Source organism: Nymphalis io, chromosome 7, assembly GCF_905147045.1.
Source record: "Nymphalis io chromosome 7, ilAglIoxx1.1, whole genome shotgun sequence".
Classification (NCBI taxonomy): Eukaryota; Metazoa; Arthropoda; class Insecta; order Lepidoptera; family Nymphalidae; genus Nymphalis; species Nymphalis io.
The window spans coordinates 11,520,601-11,546,564 of record NC_065894.1 but is presented as its reverse complement, the minus strand read 5'-3'; the positions used below and the strand labels follow the sequence as shown (position 1 = coordinate 11,546,564).

Here is a 25,964-nt window from a genome sequence, read left to right as displayed (position 1 = left end):
TAATCGTATTACCTGTGTAAACAGTATTTGCGGAACAGAATCTAGAAGATACCCTTGCCAAGGGAAAAATGAATTTATCTTATTTCTGGAGGATAGGCAATGTGCAAGCTCGTCTAAGTAGGTACCAACCACTCATTAAATATTCTACCGCAAAACAGCAGTACTAGGTATTGTTGTGTTCCGGCTTAAAGAGTGCGTGAGCCAGTGTAATTACAGGCACAAGGGACAAAAATTTTAGTTCCCAGGGTCGGTGGCGCAATGGCGATGTAAGCGATGGTTTACATTTCTTTCAACGCCAATGTCTATGGCCGGTGGTGACCGCTTACCATCAGGTGGCCCATATGCTCGTCCGCCTACCTATACTAAAAAATAAAAAATATATGTAAGCAAATATTTGCCTTTGATGAGTAGCATTAAGATTAACTTGTATGCCAACGATATAACGCCCTCTTATGCCATCATGTTCTAAATCTGTCACCGCTCTCTGCTTCTTTATGTGGAGTGGCGTGTATACTATAAGCTGCGTTGCTATATATTATAACAATAAGAAAATTAAACTTATTAATGAAACTATTATATCCTATTCTACATAAAAATAAATCATTGATTTTTCTTTTTTTTTATATAATGTCAATTTATTAAAAATAGTTATTCTAGCAAATATTTAAAATAAAGACTCAATAAATTTTATTATAAAAAAAATAACATATATATATATAGTTAATGAACGACTGAATTAATGTCAAACCTGACTAAAATAATCAATGTCAATTTTCAACACTCAACGTCACACTGACAGTAATTGTCGTTTACATGATCGGCATCGGTATTTCGATGCATTTTAAAGTGATTTGCTAACGAATTAAATACAAGTATAACTTATTTTCAAAGATTTTTCGCTCACGTGCAAGTACCAAAATTATATTATTTCAAATCTGGATGACAAAACAATGATTGCGGCTTCTGAACCTCTGGTAACAGTGCTTAAACATTATTTTTGTTTACTCTATTCTGAGTCTGTTTAATAGACGTTTTTCTTTAAAGTTTCGTTGTAATTCGCTTTGAAAAGTTACTTACTTACCTATCACATGTATTTTTAGGAGTTTGTTCCACACGGCAGGACAGTAATAGCTAAGCATCCCTGTCAGATATATAGCAAAGGACACAATGTGTCGTTATCTGAAAACTCTCTGCTATACAAATTGACCAACTTCGGAATTAAAGATGAAAGTATTTTAGAGTCTAAGGAGGAACAAGAGTGGTGGTGTATCCGAGAAGTGTTCTACAGAGTTGATGGCAAGTAGACATTTGTACTCACATAAAGGTTTAATACTGCGTTTCATCTTGTCTTATCTTTTTTTATTTTAATGTGTTAAATAATTAAAAGTACTGAGTTTGGTTTCTGGGTTATTAATTTTTACGTCATCCAAATTTTTAAAATATAGTCATGCTGGTATGCTAGGTTAATACTATATACGTTAAATTAAACTATTGCTGTCCAGGAGGTAGTCATTATGTATTGATACACTCTAGGTTAGCTAGTTTTCATCCATTTTGGTGTAAGAATTCACTTCTTATTTAACATATATCATATATTAAATTTCAGATGAAACAGATGACACAGACGACACACAGAAAGAACAGAGATTCGATTACTTAGATTCATTTCGACCACCAAGTCGTATAAAGAATGACTTCAATATTTCAATAAAGTCAGAGCTTCTGAGTGGCTTGAGAAAAGACGATATAGCCTCTGCTGGTACGTCTAGAGGTGGCAGTGCAAATAGTTCTAGTAATTTGTCGAAAAAATTCAATTTACATTGTTCTCAAAATAAACGACCCCGAAAAAGGCCGTTAAACCCAAAAACTGATTGCTTTTATGAAGAGGAATTGTATGTGAAAGGATGCACAGCTGTTTGGTCCAAAGGTAAGTTTTTATATGTATTTAAACAATTTGATTTAGAACTACATTAAAAAGTATTTATTAATCTAGTTAAGTATTTTGACAGGATTAATTAATATGATTTTTTTTATTGTAATCTTAAAACTGGAGTAGAATAGAATACTTTTATCATAATATTGTCTGTCCAATGGTATCATATGTAGTTTAATTCAACAATGTGTAGTATTTATGTGTAAACCTTAATTTGTGCTTAGATATATTAGCACATTATTAGTTTTGATAATTTCTACAAAATTATTTAAAAAATTCCCCACTACCATACCATATAATTTACCCAATAGGTTTTGCTCATATAATGCACATATCTAATTGTTATCTTATTTTTAATTATTTAACAGGTTTGATCTCGACACCAGCTAAGAAATTATCGGGACCAGAACACCGTGAAACAATAGCTTGTTACACAATCGAAAATCCTATCAAACATGCTGCCTTCGCTGACTTTCACATCGACATCAACAACACCATGTTAATCGATGCATTGAACTCTCAAATTGGTGACGTGAAAAAGAACATCAAAATTGAAGACACGACGGAACATATTAAGAAAAAAATCATGCCATCTATAGTTCTTATAGATAGTAAATGTATGAGAGTGTATGCCATCGATGGCAGGGAATATATAACAAGCATACCGTTTCAAGTTAAAAAAATATGGCCGATGAAATACGGTGTTCTGTTAGAGAAAGATGCGACACCAGTTTTACATAATTCCGTGTTGCCTACATCTTTTCTAAAGTTAAATGAATCTCATAATAGCTCATTTTCTAAATCCCGGACATTTCCCTTCAATATGAGCGCTAGATTGAGAGCCGAGTCCATCTCTGGCTACGACCAAGATTATCCTTTGCCAACTTGCTTCTCTCTATCACATCCTCTGGATGAAGTCACACCCATTCTAATGAAGTCATCAGCTCAAGGCTTACAATACTATAACGATGGGGATTTACAAATAATTTTTGTCAGCACGCATCCAAGTATAATACTTTTATATGATTGGAAATTACAAACGCACTCCTTATGGAAGATCCGTAAGGCTGTTCGAGAGGAATGTTTAACTATGTGTCCGAATATGAATGCGTCGACCGCTTTTAGCCAATCTTGTGATTTTGTTGGGAGTCCCATGCACAGCATGCGGAACACTACAAGCTGGACGGGAGGAAGTCCATTTCATTCTAAGAAAGGCCCGTCTACGCCTTCCCGATCAAGGCAAAATAGTCCAATGGCCAACGTTTTTCATCAACAAGGCTTGTCGCCACATGCGTCTATTGGCCAAGCTAGCTCTACGTCCATGATGGGCAACACCTTAACCCAGACTCCGCCATCTTTGCCTCTATACCCGGACATTTGCTTAGACCACATTTGGACAGACAGTCAAGTAATCAGACGAGATCCAGTCGAAAGTCCAAATGATATAAAAGCTTTCTTGCACACTGATCTAGTTGGGCATAACTACTTGTGTTTTATGGTAAAAGTCACTGGAGTGACGAGACTGCAAATTGTTAGGTTACAGAAATCTCATTCGCACGGACAATTGTGTAAGACGAATATAATCGTCGGGTCGATATCTTCGATTTTGGCGAAAGATGCCGTCGTTTTGGAGCATTTGAAAATGATCGCGTTGATCGACGAGACCGGAAATATTATTTTACAGTCGGGAAACAGTTTCGTTGGCAAAGTATGACGTGTACACGATTTCTGATTTCACCTTTCAACACGTCTGTACTTTTTGTGTGATTATACATATTTCAGGTACATGTGGGTGGTATTTTGGCGCGATTGATCGACTCTCCGTACACCAAGCGAAATACGTTCCAGTCACCGTTTCCGAGGCGCAGCAGCCTGTTGCCGACTCGATGCGAAACGAATACGTTTGACGATTCCGCATTGCATCTTCTATCGCCTGTGCCGCATTCGTCGGCATTGAGATTACAGCAGAAGGAAAACTTGGGTAAGATTTATACCATCGATAAAGTTTAGGAATTTATGGACGAAAAAACGACTATTGACTTTCTTAAATTGGCGTAAAATTATATTTATTATTATGTTATGAAATAATTAGGCAATTGTAAAAAAATTTTTACAATAAAGCTGGCAGCGAGTTTGCATATTAATAATATTCCGTCTGTATATACAAGCGACAAAAAAAACTGTCAATTTTGTTGCAAACTTTTACTACTGTAGTACAGGAAGCTATTTTATTGAAACGACGAATCGATTATCGCAACTTTACTGTAGTATACTCCCGAGAAAGGTTGTCGAGTGCGGCGCGTGTTTTTTTTTACAGAATAGGAAGGCGGGCGAGCATATGGGCCACCTGATGGTAAGTGGTCACCGACGCCCATAGACATTGGCATTGTAAGAAATGTTAACCATCGCTTACATCACCAATGCGCCACCAACCTTGAGAACTAAGATGCTATGTCCCTTATGCCTGTAATTACACTGGCTCACTCACCCTTCAAACCGGAACGCAACAACACCAAGTACTGCTACTGTTGCAGGCGTGCGGCGCCTGTGCGACGCGGCGGGCGCGCGCGTGAGCGTGTGGTCGGAGGCGGGGCAGCTGTACCGCATCGCGCTGCCCGAGCGCGCCTGCAGCCCGCTCGTGGCGCGCTGCTGCGCCGCGCTCGCGCACGCGCTGCCCGCCGACGTCACCATGCAGGTACCCGCGCCGCCCCTCCGCCTGCGTGCGCCGAAGTATCGGTCATGAGTAACGTTTCGAATTTCCAGGTCATCATAAAATGGTACGGCGTACGAAACGCCCCGGGCACGCAAGATCTGACGCCCGAGCAGGAGTGGGTCATGTTTTCGAATCTCCTTTTGTCTCTGATCGGCTACGATGTGGAGAGGCTCTCTCAGAGCCGACAGAGTGACGAGGAGCACGTCGAGGTAGTCACGAAGAAGCAGCGCACTTCGAGCGACGGAACGCAGGACGATTGGGAGTACATGCTCAATTCAAAAATGCACAAAACGATGGGAAGTTCCCTCGCCAGCGTGCTCAATTTGCACCAAATTCAAGCGGAAACTAGACATTCTCGTTCGAATAAAAAACGAGACGAGGAAAATGAAAAACCTACACAGTTCAACACGAACTCCCTACTTTTTCCATACACGGTGCAAGTTTTCTACGCTTTCCATTTGGCGTATGAAGATATTAAATTGAACACGCTCCTAGCGAGCGACTTGGGTCCCCTGTCAGCTTTTCTTTACCAAATATCGAAAGATCTGTGCTTGGACGGGTACGTCAACCACTACTGGTTAGATTTTCCAACGGAATATAACTACGAATACGATCAGAACGAATCGCAGATGTCGGAGGCGGTTCTGAAGAAACTGACCCAGCCGAACTATTTCAATACCGAGCCACCCAATGTATTTCATTATATAGATTCGATGTTAAAAGAGCTGGACGTCGGATACTATCCGTTCATGCCGGACGTGAATAATATGTCCAGGGATATAATCGAGGTCAGTGGCAAATTTTGTATGCAATCGGTCAATCTATGCAAATAAGATTTTCATCACAAACTGTACTGAATTAAAATAAAATTCATTCGGTAAATCCGTTAAATTAACTCTTGGTCCATTTATCGTCATATCTCATACAGTCCATTCAACTTTATTTTCTCGACCATATCGATCTAATAGTAATCGACACGGCGGCGGAGTGACACTCGCCAGCATTAGCATTCGATGCAGTCTTGCTGACCCTATAAATAAGATGCCCTGCTGAATAAGATAGGGACAAACGCCGAGCGATTATAAGTGATCCATCACCTGTCGAGCAGATCCTGTCGGCGGCGGGGTACGGCGCGAGTGCGGGCGTGCAGGCGCTGAGCGCGCGCGAGGCCGTGGGCGCGAGCAGCACGCCGCGCGCGCGCGAGCCCGCCGCGCCCGCCGCGCCCGCCGCCGCCGTGCTGCGCGCGCGCGACCGCGGTGAGCGCCGCTCGCGTGACACCGGCGCGACTGCCTCGTGGGGCTCCACTGACGTCCATACATAACATCCTCCCGTGCCTCGAGAAGCACGTAAAGCCGTTGGTCCTCCGCCTGAATTCGTTGCGTTTGCCTCGGACCTGCCGTCCCAGCGGTTTATAAGAATGAGGGGGTAGAGAGTGCCCTTGCGCTTGCGCACCCATTTGTATACACTAAAATGTCTTATTACGTTTGTCCTTAGAAAATTAAAGAATCTAAATAAAATAATTGTACAACATCTTTCAAATTCAATATTCTAGTGTATTATTCCAAAAGTGAGTTATATTTATAATCTTTTCAGGCATTACGCCTCGAGACATAGACAATATGCCACCAGCGATAGCACTTCTGCTGGTGACCATATTCAGTCGATGTAAGAGCGACCCACCGGCGGACTGGCCCGGAGAGGCTTACAACTTGGTCATGAGGGAGGACCTCGCGTTGCAAGCGGAGATAGCGGATACTATCAAATCTACTGATGAATATATGGAATGTAAGTAACAATTCGTTTTATTTTTGTCTTATCAGTATGTATATATAGTATATTATATATTATACAAGAAAATATATTATAAGGTAATAAGAGAAACATCTCGGTCCTTTTCCCACAGCATTGGCCCTGGAAGTATTAGAGAAGGACACGGCATACACTCAGCTGTCGCAAATGTCGATGGAAACCGCACCCAAGAACGAAGAAGAAAACACTGGCATGGAGCACCTAAACACCAAGCTCTTGAACTTACTGTATCCGAAAGACCACAGGTATTTTTAAATAAAACAATCGAAAAAATAATAGTGCCGTAATCAGTACTGTATAATGGCGTATATTACTACTCAGTAGCGATAGATGGCGTTGATTGAATCTGACATATTCCTGAATCACGCTGTCTAGATATTCGCTACTGAGTATACTAAATACTACTGAAACGTGAATACTACTAATAAATACTGCAACGATCAATTAAGTGTAAGTGTAGGCTTTGTGCAAGCTCGTCTGGGTAGGTACCACACACTCATCACATATTCTACCGCAAAACAACAGTACTTGGTATTGTTGTCTTCCGGCTTTGTTGTGTTCCGGTTTGAAGGGTTGAGCCAGTGTAATTACAGACACAAGAGACATAACATCTTAGTTTCCAAGGTTGGTGGCGCATTGGTGATGTAAGCGATGGTTAACATTTCTTACATGCCAATGTCTATAGGCGTTGGTGACCACTTACCATCAGGTGGCCCATAGACTCGTCCGCCTTCCTATTCTATAAAAAAAAATGATTTGTCAACTTTTTCAGGATGACGGAAGTATTCAACTTACTCCAATCCTCAATCCCGGTGACAATCAACCTCACACAGCGACCCGAGGTTTCTGATCACGACTTCATCGAGGAGCAAGAGAAACACTTGTACGCCATCAGCACCAGGACTATGGCGTTACCCGTGGCGAGGTATCAATTATATTTTTTTGGTCAATTTGTACTCGTAACGTTCTAATATTTAACATCCTAATAGCTCGGGTGTACATATCAATGTATTGCAGTCGAGTCCTTTTGAAGCCACGATGGGACGTCTGAACACATACCTTAGAGACTTAGAAGCAAAAAAATTGACATCCAGTATTTTTATAATATACTCCATATTGACGATATGGCTGGTTCCCCAGAGGCATGCTGTCGCTGCGCAGCCTGCCCGTGCGGCCCACGGTGCCGCTGGCGCCGCCCCGCCTGTGCGTGTCGGGGCGCGGCCCGCCCCCGCGCTGCTCGGCCGTGGCGCTGGGCGGCGGCGACACCCCCCCGCACTGCCTGCTGTGGCCGAGCTTCCACAACGGGGCCGCCGCCGGGCTGGCGCTCGTGCCCGTCACCGGCGCCAGCATCCACTCCAGCTGGATCATCTACAACAAGCCCCGGGTGAGCCCGAGCCGTCCCAGATTAATACGCTCGACTTTATGGTGACAACGACTCACTCATGCCAGTCGTTACGCTCCCGTCCCCAGGGAACTCAGGACATGTCCGCGGAGCACGCCGGCTTCCTCCTCGCGCTGGGCCTCAACGGACACCTCCGAGACATGCCCTTCATGAATATGTACGAGTACTTGGTGAAATGCCACGAGATGATCAGCATCGGACTGTTGCTGGGCTTGGCCGCCACCTATAGAGGTGAGCCAAAATTTATGATAGTTTTGTTTGAAACTTTGTGGGGTTGTTGAAAAGAGAGTGAGTATAGTTTCATAGGCACAAGAGACATCTTAGAACTCAAAGGCTGTCAGAGTAAAAAATATTATATAATTTTTTACAGTGCCTAAGTTTATGGTCTCTGGTGACCACTTCAATCTGATAGTCCATTTGTCGTCTGCTTTCCAACGACAATAAAATAAACAATAACAACACGATGTCGTCGTTCCTCATAGGCACGATGGATGTGCAAGCCACGAAGATGATGAGCATACACTTAGAGCCGTTGCTGCCGACCACCTCCATCGAGCTTGACATCCAGCAAGGCATCCTCGTGGCGGCGTTACTGGGCGTGGGGCTGCTCTACCGCGGCACCGCCCACGCGCACTACGCGCAGGTGCTACTCAACGAGATCGGTGCGTACACTCTGACACGATTATGGTACATTCATATGTACATCTACCTTCGCGTCGTCTGTTTCTAATATTTGAATGCACTAATAAAAGAATTAACTGTGTGGACTTTCATTCAATTTTACCAACAGACAGAGTGCTTTATGGTTTATTTACATAATATATAAGTATTTTCTTCAAATTAGGGAAACCTGTTTCTACTCAAACTTAAACAAAAACACAGGCAAGCCTCCGGGCCCGGAGTTGGAGAACTGCGTGGAGCGCGAAGGGTACGCGCTGGCGGCGGGGCTGGCGCTCGGCTTCGTGTGTCTGCGCAGCGGGGGCTCCGCACCGCACCTGGCGCACATCGCGCCGCGCCTGCGCACCTACATGCTGGGGGGTGACAGCAAGCCCAACGGTGAGTCTGACCCACCGGGTTTCCATTCTAATTCACCGTTGTGCGAAATTTGGAACTCACAGACAACATAATAATGAATTATCGGTTCCGCCAGGGACGTGCAAGGAGCGCAAGGGCGGCTCGCTGAACCTGGACGTGACGTCGCCGGGCGCCACGCTGGCGCTGGGCCTGCTGTTCCTGCGCTCGCGCAGCGCCGCCGTGGCCGCGTGGCTGGCGCCGCCGCGCACCGCGTACCTGCTGGACTTCGTGCGCCCCGACCTGCTCATGCTGCGCGTCATCGCCCGCGGTGCGTGCGCGCGCACTCACACCCGCACGCACGCGCCGCCCCGACTTACGCCCGCCTCTGTGCGCAGGGTTGGTGATGTGGGACGACATCGAGGCGAGCGAGGAGTGGGTGGAGAGCCAGGTGCCGTCCACTATCAAGCCGTACTGCTTCGTGAAACCGACGGAAGACAACATCGACTATGAGGCTATGAAGTAGGGCATATAAATCCATTAACATTTATTTTATTTCGGAATTTACTTTGTTTCGGAATATTATATAATTGACTGCCTCGTTGGTCTAGTGGCTTCATATAAGGCCGCAGACCCTGAGGTCCTGGGTTTAATTCCCAGGTCGGGCCAATAAAAAGTTATTGGATTTTTCTGTGAGAAAATTGTCAGTAGCAGCCCGGAGTCTAGAAGTTGGAAGTGTGCCTCGGAAAGCACGTAAAGTCGTTGGCCCTGCGCCTGAACTCTCCGGTCGTGTCGGATTGTCGTCCCATCGGATTATGAGAGTTAAGGAATAGAGAGTGCACCTGTGTTTGCGCACACACTTGTGCACTATAATATCTCCTGCGTAGTTGGCTAATCTCTCTTGAGATTGGCCGCCGTGGCCGAAATCGGTCTGGAGGACATTATTATTATTATTATTATATAATTCACTGCGCTTTTTACGATCTCCGAAAAGTGCAGCAAGACGTACTTATATTATAATTTTCGATACCGTTTTAAATTAAACCAATAATGTTTACATCATAATTATTAATAATATAATTTTTAGTTTAATTTTAATTTAAAACTAACTTTTAGTACAAAGTAATTTTTACATCATACGAAATCTCATATGAATCCATATCATATATTTTTTTAACGAGAGCATACAACAAACGGGCTTGTCAATTTTATATATTGTATAATGAATCTCGAGCATAGAATTAAAACCCCCGCATCCGTGTCCGCAGCCAGGCGTACTGCAACATAATCGCGGGCGCGTGCTTCGCGCTGGGGCTGCGCTTCGCGGGCTCGGGCTGCGAGGCGGCGCGCGACGCGGCGCTGCACTACACGGCGCTGTTCCTGCGCCTCGCCGCGCGCCCGCTCGCAGACCTGGCGGGCGGCTCCACGCTCGAGGCCTGCACCTGCGTGTGTCTGCTGGCCGCCGGGATGGTGACCGCCGCATACTGCTCCGCCCTCGTTCACGATTTGATCGTTGCATGTAGATTGAAGCTGACGCGTCTCATATCAAAATATACGAATTAAACAATCGATCAGGCGGCCACGGGCTGTCGGCGGACATTGATCGATCACTTAGCAGATCTTCTCGTCAGTTAGCCGCTTAGCTTACGCATAGCGTGAATGAAAAATACAGTTTGTCTCTACATTTACACTAGGGCTGAAAGTGTGAAAGTCCTTACCGGCTGCCGCTGACTTTACTCGTTATGACGGTGTGACGCTCGTTGATAATCATTCGAATCGATCTTGCAAGTCCCCTGACTGAGTCGGTCGTGGTTACGTCTGCAGATAATGTCTGGTCGCGGCGACATCGGCGTGCTGCGCGTGTGCCGCCGCCTGCGCGCGCGCGTGCCCGTCGCGCCGCGCGCCGCGCCGCCCGCGCCCGCGCCGCTCACGCACGGCGCGCAGGTACACGCGCACACCCCTCTGCGCACACACGCACGCGCGCTCGTACAAACAAATACACACACGTCCACACCCACGCACGAACATACGCACGCACGTGCAAATACACACACACAGACATACACATACATACACTGCCATGACTCCATTAAAAGTTTTACTCGTTCTATTGTTACGACTAATGCTCATATAATCATTGTTGTCTGCGTTGCTGCTCCAGATGGCGGTCCACAACACCATCGGGCTGCTGTTCCTGGGCGGCGGTCGCTGCACGCTATCCAGCTCCCCCGAGGCTGTGGCCGCGTTGATCACTGCTTTCTTCCCCAAGTTCCCCACGCACAGTGAAGACAACAGGTGAGCTATTTATGTTTAATACTAAATTTGACAGTATTTTACGTGTGAATAGAAAACAATAGAACCGGCGAATCGCTCTCAAGAAGATCACAGGCAACTATCTAACTACCGGGTACGGTTTCCGTATTATGATGTAGTATTATGTATTTAATATTACTGGCCAAAGATTCAAGAGCCCGAGATTAAAATCCCGGGTCTGGCCAATAAAGGAGTTGGTAGGTCCCCTATGTCTTTTTATATAACACCTCACAACGTGTATGCATGATAACCAGTTGAGTAGTTAAGATTTGAAAGCGTAACAAACAAAATACACTTGCGTTTTATTATATTAAAATAGTATTCGCCCGAGGCTCGCCTGCGTTAGGGGGAGTAGGGCGGGTATTTGGTATAAAAAAACGCATGTCTATCTTTGGTGTTCAAGCTTGCAGCATACCAAACTTTATCAATCAATGTCAATATTATCAATGGCTCAATAATTTAGCCTGCGTTACTTTCGCATTTATAATATTAATATAGATTAAGGATATCGTAATATATCGCTTGTGTATTGTTTGCTAAAAGCTATCACTATTTTGTAGATATCATCTGCAAGCCTTCCGACACCTTTACGTGCTGGCCGTGGAGCCTCGCCTCATCCTGCCTCGAGACCTCGACACGGGGAAGCTCTGCTACGCTCACATACAAGTACGATTTGCTTTTTATTACTTATTTATTATCCAGCAGAAAAGGTCTAGAGACCTGGCGTGGGTGGACAAGAGCTGATGCGAAGCGTCGGGAATTATAAAAAAGTATCGCGTTATAAATCCAAGCCAAAACAAGCCGAGAAGCCGAGTGGTTAGAATGCGTAAATCTTAACCGATAATCGTGAGTTCAAACCCATGTGCTTAGTTTGTGTTTATAATTCATCTCGTGCTTGACGGTGAAGGAAAACATCGTGAGGGAACCTGCATGTGTCTGATTTCATTGAAATTCTGCCATTTAAGCCGGTTGGCGTGGTTGGTAGAACACTTGCCTTTCACGCCGAAGGTTGTGGGTTCGATTCCCACCCAGGACAGACATTTGTGTGCATGAACATGTATGTTTGTCCTGAGTCTGGGTGTAATTATCTATATAAGTATGTATTTACAAAAAAAAAAGTAGTATATGTAATATATCAGTTGTCTGGTGTCCATAGCACAAGCTTTGTACAAGCTTAATTTGGGATCAGATGGCCGTGTGTGAAAAATGTCCCAGGATATTATTATTATTATTATATATGTATTTTACCAACCCGCATTGGAGCAGCGTGGTGGAATAAGCTCCAAACCTTCTCCTCAAAAAGGAGAGGAGGCCTTAGCCCAGCAGTGGGACATTAACAGGCTATTACTATTATAAATCCACAAACAAAATGTAATATTAACATACATTTTATATTTTGTAATGAAAAAAGTCTTAAAGGATAAAGACAGGACCATTAGCTTGAATATTCATTCTAATTTTAATTGAGAAAACAGTTTGTGTTCTCTATTAAAGATAAATTTATTGAACTTGTAAACTACTTGAATATGATGAATTTAGATTTTGAATTTGCAATTTGCAAGAGTCGCAAGTGAGGGTACCACTGGTATTTTAGTGGGTATTCTGGTGCACTGGACGTTCTAGGCGCCGGTGAATCCCACATACCCCCCACTCCGTGTGGGGGAAACACGTAAATGCGTTCTTCCAGCGATATAATAAAAATGGTTAGTGTAATTAATGGGTAGTGCTTCAAATCCGTCTCCTCAAAAGTAAGGAGACCTTAACCCAGCTGTGGGACGATTACTGTCTGTATATCTTACTAAAACTTCAATATCGAGGAACTGTAAAACTGACTATGTAGATTAAATATTTTAAATATAAAAAAAAACACACACACACACCCATACACACAGATTCATTCTTTTATTATCATTATATGTTACTTGTTATATAATACTTAATATAATAAGATACGTATATTATTAACTGTTGGCTTACCAAATAAATAAATAAATAAAACATTTTTATCAATCAATATTTGAATGATATTGGCAATAGCTTCACTCCTATAAAAACGATTATGATTAACGTAATCGAATAAAAATTATCTTAGAACAATTATCGCGAGTCGAGATTGTATGTTACTAATATATCCTTATTATATGTTTGATTGCTTGTCTCGATAATGTTTATTACATATTTTTTTTATAAAATAAAATAATATTGTTTGATCGTTTGTTGAAATTGAGCTGCTTTGGGTGTTAACTTATATTCTGCTAATGGAATTGATTTATTTAAAAAATATGCATAATTTACAAATTCGTCCTATATTCATAGCTCAACATATATTTTTTTATTATTATAATATAGGTCGACGGACGAGCATATGGGCCACCTGATGGTAAGTGGTCACCAACGCCCATAGACATTGTAAGAAATTTTAACCATCGCTTACATCGCCAATGCGCCACCAACCTAGTGAACTAAGATATTATGTCCATTGTGCCTGTAATTTCACTAGCTCACTCACCCTTCAAACCGGAACATATCAATACCAAGTCTGCTGTTTTGCACTAGAATATCTGATGTTAAGGTGGTACCTACCCAAACGAGCTTGCACAAAGCCCTACCACCAGTAAAAATTAATTAATGATACCGTTAATTTTAATGTGTAATCTACAATGTTATTGTAAAGATATTTTCTTAATATAAGTAAATCCATCTGTACTATCGACATACACACACATAATTAATATATCAATCATTTAATAATAATAATAATACGAATAACTTATTTGTATTAAATATAGTTTTTGCTTACATTTGCTATGACATTCGATGAATACATTTCGACCATTATAGACAAGGAATTATATTTTTTTTTCAAAACCTTGCAGAATCATTAATTTAAATGTAATAAATATTATGCTGTATAAATTATGCAGACGAAACCGCTAACAAAGCTTATAAATTATTTGCGGTAAATATTTTTCTAAACATATCCGTATAAAGTGATAAAGATGTGTTTTTTTTGATTAATAAAAAACCCAATATATGTATTACTTAATAACAGATATATATGATAAACGACACATTCAACTCGTGAATTCCACTTAATCAAACAATTCAATCAGATATTTCTAATCTTTTCTTTATATTATTACCAGTGGTATGAATTGAGAATTGTAACTTTTTAATAATATACAAAAACAATGGGACACAATAAGTTCGGCAATATATTGAATTTATTGAATTCAAACCAGATACCTATTTCAAATTATCTTCGATAAATGATGACTTCATGATGTTGAAAACATAAAAATGCCAAATTGTGCAATTGTCAAGTGTAAATAATATTGAATGTTAGTTGTTTCTCTCTTGCCAGTCTAGCTAATACAATAATAGAAAAGAAAATGTTTTATTGATAACAATTAAGCATAACCAACTACTCTACTACAACTCATAACGCTCTTCCACCAAGATAGACAATAGCTACCAATAATTAATTGATCCTAAAATATGAACATAAAAGCATCTTAAATAACTTAACATGTGTGTGTATGTGTATGTATATATATGACAAAACATAATTTTATATGTGCAATTCAGTTAGCACCATCTATTAGTATACATAATGATATTAATTTTAATTTGTTTTTAAGTGTTAAAATTTTTATCTCTTGTAATATCGCATATGTCTAACAGAGAATAAAAAATTAATAAAACTTCAACACTATCTTCTTTTAGACATGAAAATCAATACACACTTATTGCAAATTTCAGGTCATCGATCTCGAGGGTGTTGTGAAAGAAATGAAAGCCCCCTGCATAATACCAGAGCTGAATACACTAAGGGAGGTCAAAATAAATGATCCACGGTATTGGCCTATCACCTTCCACAGAGACCAAAACTGGGATCAACTAAAGTAAGTTATAATATTGCCATAATGAACGAAAAAAATGCTGCCATTTATTGGGGATACACAAGCTTTTAGCTAAACACTGATATCTCTCTTTCTGTCATCATTGATTTAACATATGAAAGAAGGAGACAGTTAAATATCAAATACGACTAATTGTTAGTTATTTATTTAAAGTTGAAATGTGTTTATATCATGGTATTGTTGTGTTCCGGTTTGAAGGTTTAGTGACCCAGTATAGTACAAGCACAAGGGATTTTATATCTTAGTTCCCAAGGCTGATGGCGCATTGGCGATGTAAGGAGTGGTTAAATTTTTTAAATGTCTCTGGGTGGTGGTGACCATTTACCATCAGGTGGCCAATTTGCTCGTCCACCTTTCTATATTATAAAAAAATAATATATTGAAGCTTTTAGTTGTATAAGGAAAGATATAGCGTTGATGTAGTTAGTCTTTAAAGTATATATCTAACACAGACTAAAAATTACTGTTTTAAAATTTTAATAAAATATTTCAGAACGTTCCTAGAATATACATGGTGCGTCGATATCAAGCAACGCGCCGGTTGCCTCTCTTACCTCGACGACCCCGACGGCTTTCTGACAATTCTGGCTCAAACTCTCACCCTGGACAAGTCCAACATCTGGTCCGTGACGCCGGAGAATATAGAACTGTTCACGAACGACGAGAAAGTGAAGAACTTCGTGAAGCACTATTTGAACAAGAACGTGAACGGCCCGGAGCTGTGCGGCGACTGCCTGCTGCTGCACAGGAAGCGCAAGGGAGTCAAGAGCGACGCGCAGCTGCCGCGCCAGTGTCTGTGCAGGAAGTACTCGCGGGACGAGCGCGAGTACCTGCAGGGGCTCGCCATGCTGGTCTACGAGTGCGTCGTCAAGGACATCATGTGCGCGCTGCCCATCTGGACCACCTTCATGAAGGTACGGACGGGCTCGGGCGAGTGACTTATATTATCACCCGCACGACTATCCTCTATATCGATCTGTAGCAGTAGTATAACGTGAATGTGTCATTTGTTTAATTATTTGTAGTATTAATAAAGGTTTCAATATTCAGCTGACTCATCTGAGAAAAATAACATCTACCTACAGATAATCAAAACGATGAAAACCGAGCCGACCTCCTACCACGTCTGGCAAATAAGGCTGCTGCTGTCGCTGATCGACAGCCACAACGAGCGGACCACCAACGAGATGACGATAGACGGGATCGACGCGCAGAACGACCCGCTCATCTCGATCGAGTTCACGTCCGCCGTCCGGCAGCGCGTCGCCGCCATCTTCGACCGCTGGGAGGCGCGCATCGCGCCCTTCCTGCGCAAGTACCTCGGGCTGGCCAGCGGGCGCTCGGCCGCCGCGTGCGACGCCGCCACGCGCCGCGTGCTCAGCGCGTTCGCCGTGCGCCACGGCCTGCCGCGCGCCGCGCTGCGCGCCGCCGCCGCGCCCGCCGCGCCGCCGCTCGCGCTCGCGCCGCCCGCCGCCCTCGCGCCGCTCGACGCCGCCGCGCGCGCCCTGGCGCTGGCGCTGCTGCGGTGATCCGCGGGCCGGGCCGGCGGGTACGTCACTCGCTCGACCTGCCGCGGGGACTGCGTGCACGACTGGTGCTAGCCGCCTCCGCATCTCTGTGCCCAGCCGGACCCGTAGACCGTTTCGAGTTTTCGACAGCGGGACGATAGATTCGCCGAGGTGTCTAGACTGTGACTGACGGCCGCGATGGGCGAGCCGATGTGGTTTTTATTAATGTTTAGTAGTTTTGTGCTCGTTTGTGAATTGTGATGGGAGACGACTTAGCTGTATCTTATTAAATTGAGATGTTATCCAATGGCGTGTTAATATTTTTAAGATACTAGTATTTGCAATACCTTACACGACTACTCGATATATTTTTTTTCTATAAGTATAAACTATTAAAGAATATTAGTAATCTTTGTAAAATAATGTTGTTGGAGATATTGTCCAGTTTTCTGAGATATTTGTAGATTTCTGGTTCGATCTCAGACATACAGTACATCCAGCGCCGTGTTTAGATATCAAAAAGCAAAGCAAAAAAGTGGACGCCATTATTTTCCAATTAAATAGGACGATTTAATGCGAAATAAACTAAATTATTTTAAAAAATGTAATAAAAGAATTTAATCTAATAATCGTTTAAGAATTCTCTGTTGTGGGGGGGGGGGGGTCTAAAATCCGGCCCTGAGTACATTGATACCAATTTGTTTATGCATAAGATGTTTCATTGAAGTCAATCAATTCCTAATATAATAGAAGCGAAAATAAATACGTCTTTCTATATCTATTAACTTATCGAGAATGTATAACCGATCGTAATGAAATTAAGGTACGTAAAGGTAGTCTGGGCTTGGTGTAGGACATAAAAATGGAAATGTGCTTAAAAATAATTACTGTGTTTAACAGCTAGTAGATATAAAAATTTATACCAAAATTGTTGTTAATATACACTTGTAACATGAATTATTGTCAATTAACTAAACATCATGTTGGTAGTAGCTACAGAGCTCGAAGCTCAAATCCCTGGTCGCTGCTCATCTGAAATTTCAACGGATTTTACGCCACCCATTTTTCATTATCTATTCAATCTACAAATATATTAATTGTTAAATATTGAAATACATTTTGTAAAAACATAAGAATTACGTTCATTTATCACACCTGCTGTTTGATTCAAAGAAAATATAAAGTATATTATGTATGAGATTATAATGCTTAAAAATTAAAATTAAATTGTTCAACCAAGCTATTTTTTATTTCCTAAGATTTTATTATTACGTAAACGGTCCTTCGAGCCGGATTTATACGATTTCGTATTGACTGAACCAGTCTATTTTGTTTTTTAATTTACAGTAACAAGGCTGCAAATGGGCCACGTGTTGGTAAATTATCACCACCAAATTTGGGAAGGAAGTAGTCATGTCCCTTGTGCCTACACTGGATCATCATTTTAAATCAGAACACAACACAATGCTCATTAGCGGTAGAATAAGTGATTAGTGTTCGGTACCTACCCAGGCTGGACAAAGGCCTAAGTCTGTTTGATAGTGAGGTTTGATCTTGGTCAATGGAACTCATGAATAATAATTGATAGGACATGATAAAGAGTTTATATTAATAATGTCAGTAAGGACATGAGATTCAATGATTGTTATAAAAGGTTTCATGATGGAGTCAAATCGTGGTTTAAGGAAATCAACGCTTAAAACTACCCATGTACTAATTAGACTTACCGATGCGCCATGTTTTATGAAGGTTTATCATATACTCAAAGCAAGTAGAAGTTAAATATAATGTAACGAGTTATATATTAGTACATTATAGTTTTTTTTTATAAAATTAAGTTAGAGTAATTAATTTCAGTAATAGATACAGAAATTTTATCGCATTTAAATGAGAATTTGAATTATATGTAGTTGTTGTTGCAAATGTATATGTATGTAGTTGTTGCTAGCTCTTACAGAATTGAATCTCGTTTGCCTAAGCAACTCTGTTAAGGTTCCTTCATTGCTCAAAGCTTTGTTGTTTTAAGCTATTTTTAATCCCTCGTTGATCTACGTCTACCATCTCGGTGTAATGGCACGTTAGAGGAGCGCACTGGTTATCGACATTAATCCTTAATAATGATCTTACTAGCAACCTTCGGCTTGGGCGCTAGTAACAACACCATAATTTTCAGTTTTGAGTGTCGCCAGGCGAGGCGACCTCTACCCTATACCTATAATATTGCTACCTTGGTATTGGAGACGATGATTGATTCAATTATATTTTTTTAAAATAATTATCCTCCTGACCGATTTCGGCCATGGCAGCCAATTTCAAGGGAAACGAACAAACTGCACATGACGTGTGTGCACACGTGTATGCACTATAATATGTCCTCCGCAGTGAGACAGTAATATATCACGAACGGAGTTCAAGACCAATTGTTTTACGTGCCGTCCTCCTCAGGACACGTGAGGTCCCCCTCTCACGCATTCACGGCCCCATATATCCAGCCCCTAGACAAACGAGGCAGCAATTATTATACGTATCTTACCTTACCTACTTATGATAAAATGTGTAGTGTGTTTAACCTGGTGCATACATGTATCATTTAAAATGTAAAAAAATAAACGTGTAGCTATAAATTAATAATAGATATGAAATTACAATTATTTTTCAAATTGTCCGACCGTTTTAAATATATACTTTTATATATAGTCGTATATAAAATCGGTAAAGGAAAACATCGTGAGGAAACCTGCATGTGTCTAATTTCATCGAAATTCTGCCAGATGTGTATTCCACCAACTCGCATTGGAGCAGCGTGGTGGAATAAGCTCCAAACACTCTCCTTAAAAAAGGGAGAGGAGGCCTTAGCCCAGCAGTGGGACATTTACATAATTTTTACTTACGTATATAACATATGTTTATGAAACTGTTTTGATTACTCTGTTTGCGTTGATTCCAATTGATTTGTTATTACGAGCCCAATTTATGTAGTGGATATTTATATTTTTACTAAATATAATTATGAGATATTTTATTTCATTTATCAGCTATCACAACAATTTTGGATTATAATAAATTATATTAGTGCAATGCAAGTTAATCTAAATAATGTGTTGTAATTAAGCGATTTAATCACACAGATTAATAAATATTATCTCAGATAATTAGTTAATTATCAAATTCGCTTATATATAAGTCCAAGTATCTTTTTTTGTGTTATTACGAGACGAAACCATGTCGTTCAAAGCTGGATTATTATTTGTAACACTCCTTATTGGGAGCTATGGTGAGAGATTTTCTTTTATTTTTTGTGTAATAATTAATAACTATCTTGGATCTCTAACTCCGCACGAAATAATTTATAAACACAAATTAAGCACGTGATATATTCATTTATCCAAGTCACGTAAACTGGTGGTAGGGCTTTGTGCAAGCTCGTCTGGGTACCACAGGTACCACCCACTCATCAGATATTCTACCGCAAAACAGCAATACTTGATATTGTTGTGTTCCGGTTTGAAGGGTGAGTGAGCCAGTGTAATTACAGGCACAAGGGACATAAAATCTTAGTTCCCAAGGTTGGTGGCGCATTGGCTATAAGCGATGGTTGAAATTTCTTACAATGCCAATGTCTAAGGTCGTTTGGTGACCACTTACCATCAGGTGGCCCATATGCTCGTCCACTTTCCTATTCTATAAAAAAAAAAAAATTTTAACTTCACCAACTGAAGTTTAAACGTTTACGTATTATACAAAAATATTCCTTGGGATTATTATTTAAAAGTGAATCTACCTTTTAGCATTTCCAGCTAAGGAGCAGGACATGTCCATTTTCTTCGACCATACTGACGCGCAAGCCCGTATCGTCGGAGGGACCGTCGCTGGTAATGTGGCCTACATGGTGAGCCTTAGTTCCGGTGTGATAGTCAGAAGTTTAGTCTGCGGAGGCTCAGTGATCACCAATAGACACGTCATGACCGCTGCCCACTGCATCCAAGCAGTGTTCTCCGGAGGAAGTTTAATTAAGTACGAACAATTCAATAATATAAAAAATAACAAAATAAAGTTCTTAATTCTAGAGTTCCTAGTTGAGTGTTCATGTCTTTTTTGTAAATATAGTATTATTTTATAATATGCATAAAGATTTAAGCAAGCATTTACGCTGTTCAACTATGTTTAAACACCTATCTCAAAATGTAAAATTACAATAATCTATTCTTCGTAAAGTGCTCGTGAATTATGCGATATTGTAACTCTGCACTAAGTCAACCCAATTATTCGCACGAAGAGCTTTATAAATAAATATTAACAATGTCACAAAACAATCTAGTGACCAATCTTCAATACCAAATTTCTAATGCAAAAAGCTATATGGAAAGCCCTTCCAGCGTTTCTGTTTTCTAAACAATACGAACATTATCTATCTTTCGATAATGAGTGAATAAATATCATCTTGGTAAGCGCGATTCATCTCAGATCGCATTGGACCTTGAAAAATACCTTTATTATGAACCCCTAAAAACCTTACAAGTTCTTTTATCTTGCTTATCATCTTACACAAGAAATTTATCACGCAGTTCGCTCCGAGGAACCGTCGGCACCAGCCGTTGGAACAGCGGTGGAACTCAGTACAGCTTCGCTCGTAACTTCACTCATCCCAACTACGTGCACAGCAACATCAAGAACGACATTGGTATCCTCGTCACCTCCTCAAACATAGTATTTTCAAACACAGTTCAACCTGTTGTTTTGAATTACGATTTCGTTGGTGCTGGCGTCGCAACCTCAGTTACTGGATGGGGTAGAATTGTTGTAAGTATTTAATTAAAAAAGTACTGATTTTGTCCATAGTAACATTGCCAAACGTCGATACTTTAGCTTCCCTGCATCATCATACTCTAATTGTCAGATTGTCATCATCATCATCAACCCTTCGTCGTCCACTGCTGGACATAGGCCTCTCCACTGAGCTCAATCCTCAGCTCTCAATTTCCATCCGCTGCCAGCCACTTTGCGAATATTTCATTGGTAGAATTTGAAATATATATAAAAAAATTGGTAGAATGGTATTTCAGTGGTAGAATGCTCGCCTTTTTTTAACGCTGGAAAAACGCATTACGCGTTTCCCCCACGGAAAAAGTGGGGGGGTATGTGGGACTCGCCGGTGTCCAAGGCGCCGAGTGCGCCCCGAAAATCGGAACACCCACTAATAAACCAGCGGTACCCTTTCCGTCTTAACGAGGAGTGCCACGGGATCGCTTTCGCATGCTACCGTGGCGCTCTGACGGCCGACCCGCCTATGTGGGCCTCCATTCTCTAGGGAGGGTTCCCAGGGTACTGTGAACCCCCCCTAGTCCCGGCGGCGCCTATTGTGGCGGGGGGAGAAGTTGCGCATAGCGCCTTTTTCTTCTCCCCGGTCTTTTCCGGCGAATCGGGTCTGCAGCGGCATCTTCTTCCCGCGCCCGCTCCGCAGCCTCCGTCTGTGACATCACACTATCGCAGAAGAAGACCATCTCCGACCAGCACCCCTCACTTCCGAGCATCGCGTCGATGATGCTCGGCAAGGAGAGATCTCCTCCAACAACCGCCGCCAGGGAATGCCTTTGGGGCCCCCACGCGGCACACTCCATCAGGGTGTGATGTGCCGTGTCGAATGGCGCACCACACTCGTGGCAGGAGGGTGACACCTCCCGCCGCGCTATCTCGTGCAGATACTTATCGAAAAAGCCATGTCCGGTAAGCACCTGCGTCAGCCTGAACAAAAGCGTGCCTCGTTTTCTTTTGATCCAGCGACTCAAGTTGGGACGTACCGCCTCCACTGTCGCCACGCCCGCCGTGGGGGATCCCAGGTCCTCCTCCCATCGGGTGATCAGGGCCTGCTGGGCTAGAGCCCTGATCCGCCCGACCTCCGCCGACCCTGGACGGTCGCCGCGTTCCCTCGCCTCGGCCTGAAAGCGGTACACCTCCGCGAGCACCTCCACCTGGAGTTCCCAGGGCGGGTCGCCCGCGAGGAGGGTCGCCGCTGTCCAGGTTACCGTACGATATCCCCTAATCGCCCTCACCGCTATGACCTTCTGCGGCTTCTGCAGGAGGGCCCGGTTTTGTGCGGTGAGTGCGTCCACCCATATCGGGGCACTGTACAGTGCCATCGACCTCACTACACCGGCATAGAGGCGCCGGCATAGCGATCCCGGTCCTCCCACGTTGGGTAGGAGGCGGCCTAAGGCGGCGGCGGCATTGACGAGCTTCGGGCCGAGTTGCACGAAATGCTGCCCAAATCTCCATCACTTTTAAGACGAAAAAGCCGACGTTCCACAAAATTGGGCCGAGAACCTACCCCTGTGGAATGCCGCAGCCTACCCGACGCCGGACCAACTTGCCGTCGCCCCCCGCCCAGATGACCTCTCGGTCCTGGAGATACGCCTCCAACAGCCTCCTCAGATAGTTCGGCACCCCATGGTATTGGAGTGCCTACCTGATCGTCTCGAACGGGAGACTGTTAAAGGCATTTGCCACGTCTAGCGACACCGCCAGGACCACTTTCCCCTGGGCCACCGCTTCCATTGTCAGAGTCTTCAGGGTGTTCAAGGCGTCGACAGTCGAATGGCCTGCCTTGAACCCGAACTGAGCCTCTGAGAGACCCGGACCGACCTCGTCGAGGTGTTGAACGAGACGGGCTGCGAGAATCTTCTCAAACAACTTGCCCGTCTCGTTCAGCAGCACTATCGGCCTGTATGCCGAGGAGGAGCCCGGTGGTCGACCCTCCTTCGGCAGCAGCACCAATTTCCCCTGCTTCCAAGGCTTCGGGAACTGCCCGTATCTCAGACGTTCGTCGAACAGCTCCCGAAGCCTTGCACCCAGGTATTCTAAGGCGTCGCATAGAATACGCCCTGGAACACCGTCCGGACCCGGCGCCATGTTTTTGGTTTTTTTAAACCTATCACGTAATACAGACTTTTAGAAAGCTAGGTAGACAAAAAGACACTTTTCAAATTGAAAAAATAATACTTTATTGCCAAATTATTTTTTAGGCCTCTCCACAAATTTTGATTTAAATGTTTTTATGACTGGACAATTTATAATGATAAAATTTGATTATTTCGTATTGTACTCTTTAAATAAAAATTATTTTATTTTAGACTGGTGGTGCACTGTCCCAAAACCTGCTGCAGCTCTCCGCCACTGTTATCGATGGTAACCGCTGCGTTACCGAAGTTAGGAATCGCGCCGCGCAGCTTAACATTAGAGCTCCAGCTGTCGAACCACACATCGAAATCTGTACCTTCCACTCCACCGGACGTGGAACATGCAACGTAAGTGATATTTTTTACACACTTGTATCACTTATATTCAAACTTTTTACACACTTGTATCACTTATATTCAAACTTTTTACACACTTGTATCACTTTCAAACTCAATTATTGTATACAAATAGCAGAAGCTGTACTTGGTGGTGGTATTTTTATATATAAAATTATTTTATACGCGCATTTCCTTAGGGTGACTCTGGCAGTCCGCTGATGCGCGTTGACCGCAAACAGCAAATCGGAGTAGTGTCGTGGGGTCTGCCGTGTGCGCGCGGCGCTCCAGACATGTTCGTACGTGTCAGCGCCTACCGCACTTGGATTCAGCAGCACACCAGATAAACTTACCGAAATTCATGTTTTTCTTACAACTAGAATGAATACGAGATGCGATAATAATAAATATATTATTTTATACATTGCTTTTATTACATTATTCTCATCTTTCTTTTTTACTGGTGGTAGAGCTTTGTGTAAGCTCGTCTGGGTAGGTACCACCCACTCATCAGATATTCTACCGCGAAACAGCAGTACTTGGTATTGTTGTGTTCCGGTTTGAAGGGTGAGTGAGCCAGTGTAATTACAGGCACAAGGGACATAACATCTTAGTTCCGAAGGTTGGTGGGGCATTGGTGATGTAAGCGATGGTTAACATTTCTTACAATGCCAATGTCTATAGGCGTTGGTGACCACTTACCATCAGGTAGCCCATATGCTTGTCCGCCTTCCCAATTTATAAAAAATAAATAAATTAATTAATATTGTCACTGTCATAAGCGCAGCAGCGCTGCCCACTGGTGCCACCCAACTACAGCACTTGCGTGCTTGTAAGCAACCGCTCCGCCACCGCTGGACTCCTAGTACTTTGTGTAAGCTATGCCTATTAACCGGTCACCACCGCATTATGCTTCACCAACGCTGCAATTCACTGATAGTTATTATATTCATCTACTCACGACCATGATAGCGATGCTTCTCTCGAAGGTGACATTTAGAAGTAAACGGAAACACAACTCCGAGCAAGATTATTTGAATAATCTTAAATCTGATATTTTAGAAATGTTTAAAAAATGGACAAAAAAACAGGACTCTAAATTTTCTACAATTATTGTTTCGATAAATGAACTAAAAGCACAAAATACGGAAATTAAGACTGCCGTCGAGTTTCTTTCTCAGAAATGCGATGAAGTTTTAACAAGAATAAATTCATTGGAGGAGAAGAGGTTAGAAACTTCAAAACAAATCCGGAGTCTTGAAAACAAAATTGAGGCTCTTGAAAGAAATTATAGAGCGGCATGTATTGAATTTAGAAATATACCTCAACGACAAAACGAAACAAAAGAGTCTTTAATCGAAATTATCGAATCTACTGCCAAGGTATTAAAAGTAAATGTACAACGTTCAGAAACCAAAAATGTTTTAAGAATAAATTCTAAAACGGAATATAAGCCAATACTTTGCGATTTTTCTACTATATTAATAAAAGATCAATTCTTAAAATCCTTTAAAAGGTATAACAAAGACAATGTTACCAAACTCAATACAAATAATATTAACATTGAAGGCACTGCAAAGCAGATATACATCTCGGAAAATCTTACTGCATCTGCTAGAAGACTCTTTTTTATGGCAAGGGATGCGGCTAAAGAAAAGGGATACTTATTTTGCTGGACGTCGTCAGGGAGGATATTTGTACGTAAACGTGAAGGTACACCGCACATTATTATTAATAATGAAAGCGACATAAAAAATATTATCTGACTAGTTATTTTGGCATGCATATACAAATCTACACAATGCTACGATATCTAAGTTTCCAACGGTTAAATTACTTTTAACTATAGACGCTGTATTTTTCAAAACACAAATGAAATATTGTTTTATAATATGTTTCACCTTATATATCTGCAACAAATTTACTGTAATATTAATAATTTCATAGATTCCCATAAAATAGAACTATGTTTATTCTTTTTTCCTACACATTCGATAATTTAATGACGAAAGATATAGAAGACTCTAGTAAGCGGATAAGTGACCCAGATGTATATTATACAG

At 42.2% G+C, this 25,964-nt stretch overlaps 2 protein-coding genes across 2 annotated transcripts; both read left to right on the top strand.

Annotated features, from left to right (window-relative positions):
• Positions 1-812: 812 nt before the first annotated feature.
• LOC126769773 (anaphase-promoting complex subunit 1) lies at positions 813-17,065 on the top strand. The gene is made up of 25 exons (XM_050488691.1): positions 813-974; positions 1,101-1,296; positions 1,607-1,927; positions 2,302-3,641; positions 3,716-3,914; positions 4,468-4,628; positions 4,697-5,434; positions 5,755-5,902; positions 6,240-6,431; positions 6,550-6,700; positions 7,228-7,380; positions 7,596-7,839; positions 7,926-8,088; positions 8,340-8,519; positions 8,740-8,913; positions 9,008-9,199; positions 9,267-9,390; positions 10,137-10,338; positions 10,693-10,812; positions 11,030-11,163; positions 11,742-11,847; positions 14,944-15,086; positions 15,598-16,018; positions 16,190-16,547; positions 17,058-17,065. Exons 1-25 carry the CDS (start codon positions 951-953, stop codon positions 17,063-17,065), a joined length of 6,192 nt encoding a protein of 2,063 aa, XP_050344648.1. The 5' UTR covers positions 813-950.
• A 2,758-nt stretch (positions 17,066-19,823) lies between these two features.
• Positions 19,824-24,248, top strand: LOC126769507 (chymotrypsin-2-like). The gene is made up of 5 exons (XM_050488365.1): positions 19,824-19,886; positions 20,401-20,626; positions 21,178-21,412; positions 23,740-23,913; positions 24,102-24,248. The coding sequence occupies exons 1-5, from the start codon at positions 19,835-19,837 to the stop codon at positions 24,246-24,248; spliced, it is 834 nt and encodes a 277-aa protein (XP_050344322.1). The 5' UTR covers positions 19,824-19,834.
• Positions 24,249-25,964: the final 1,716 nt, after the last annotated feature.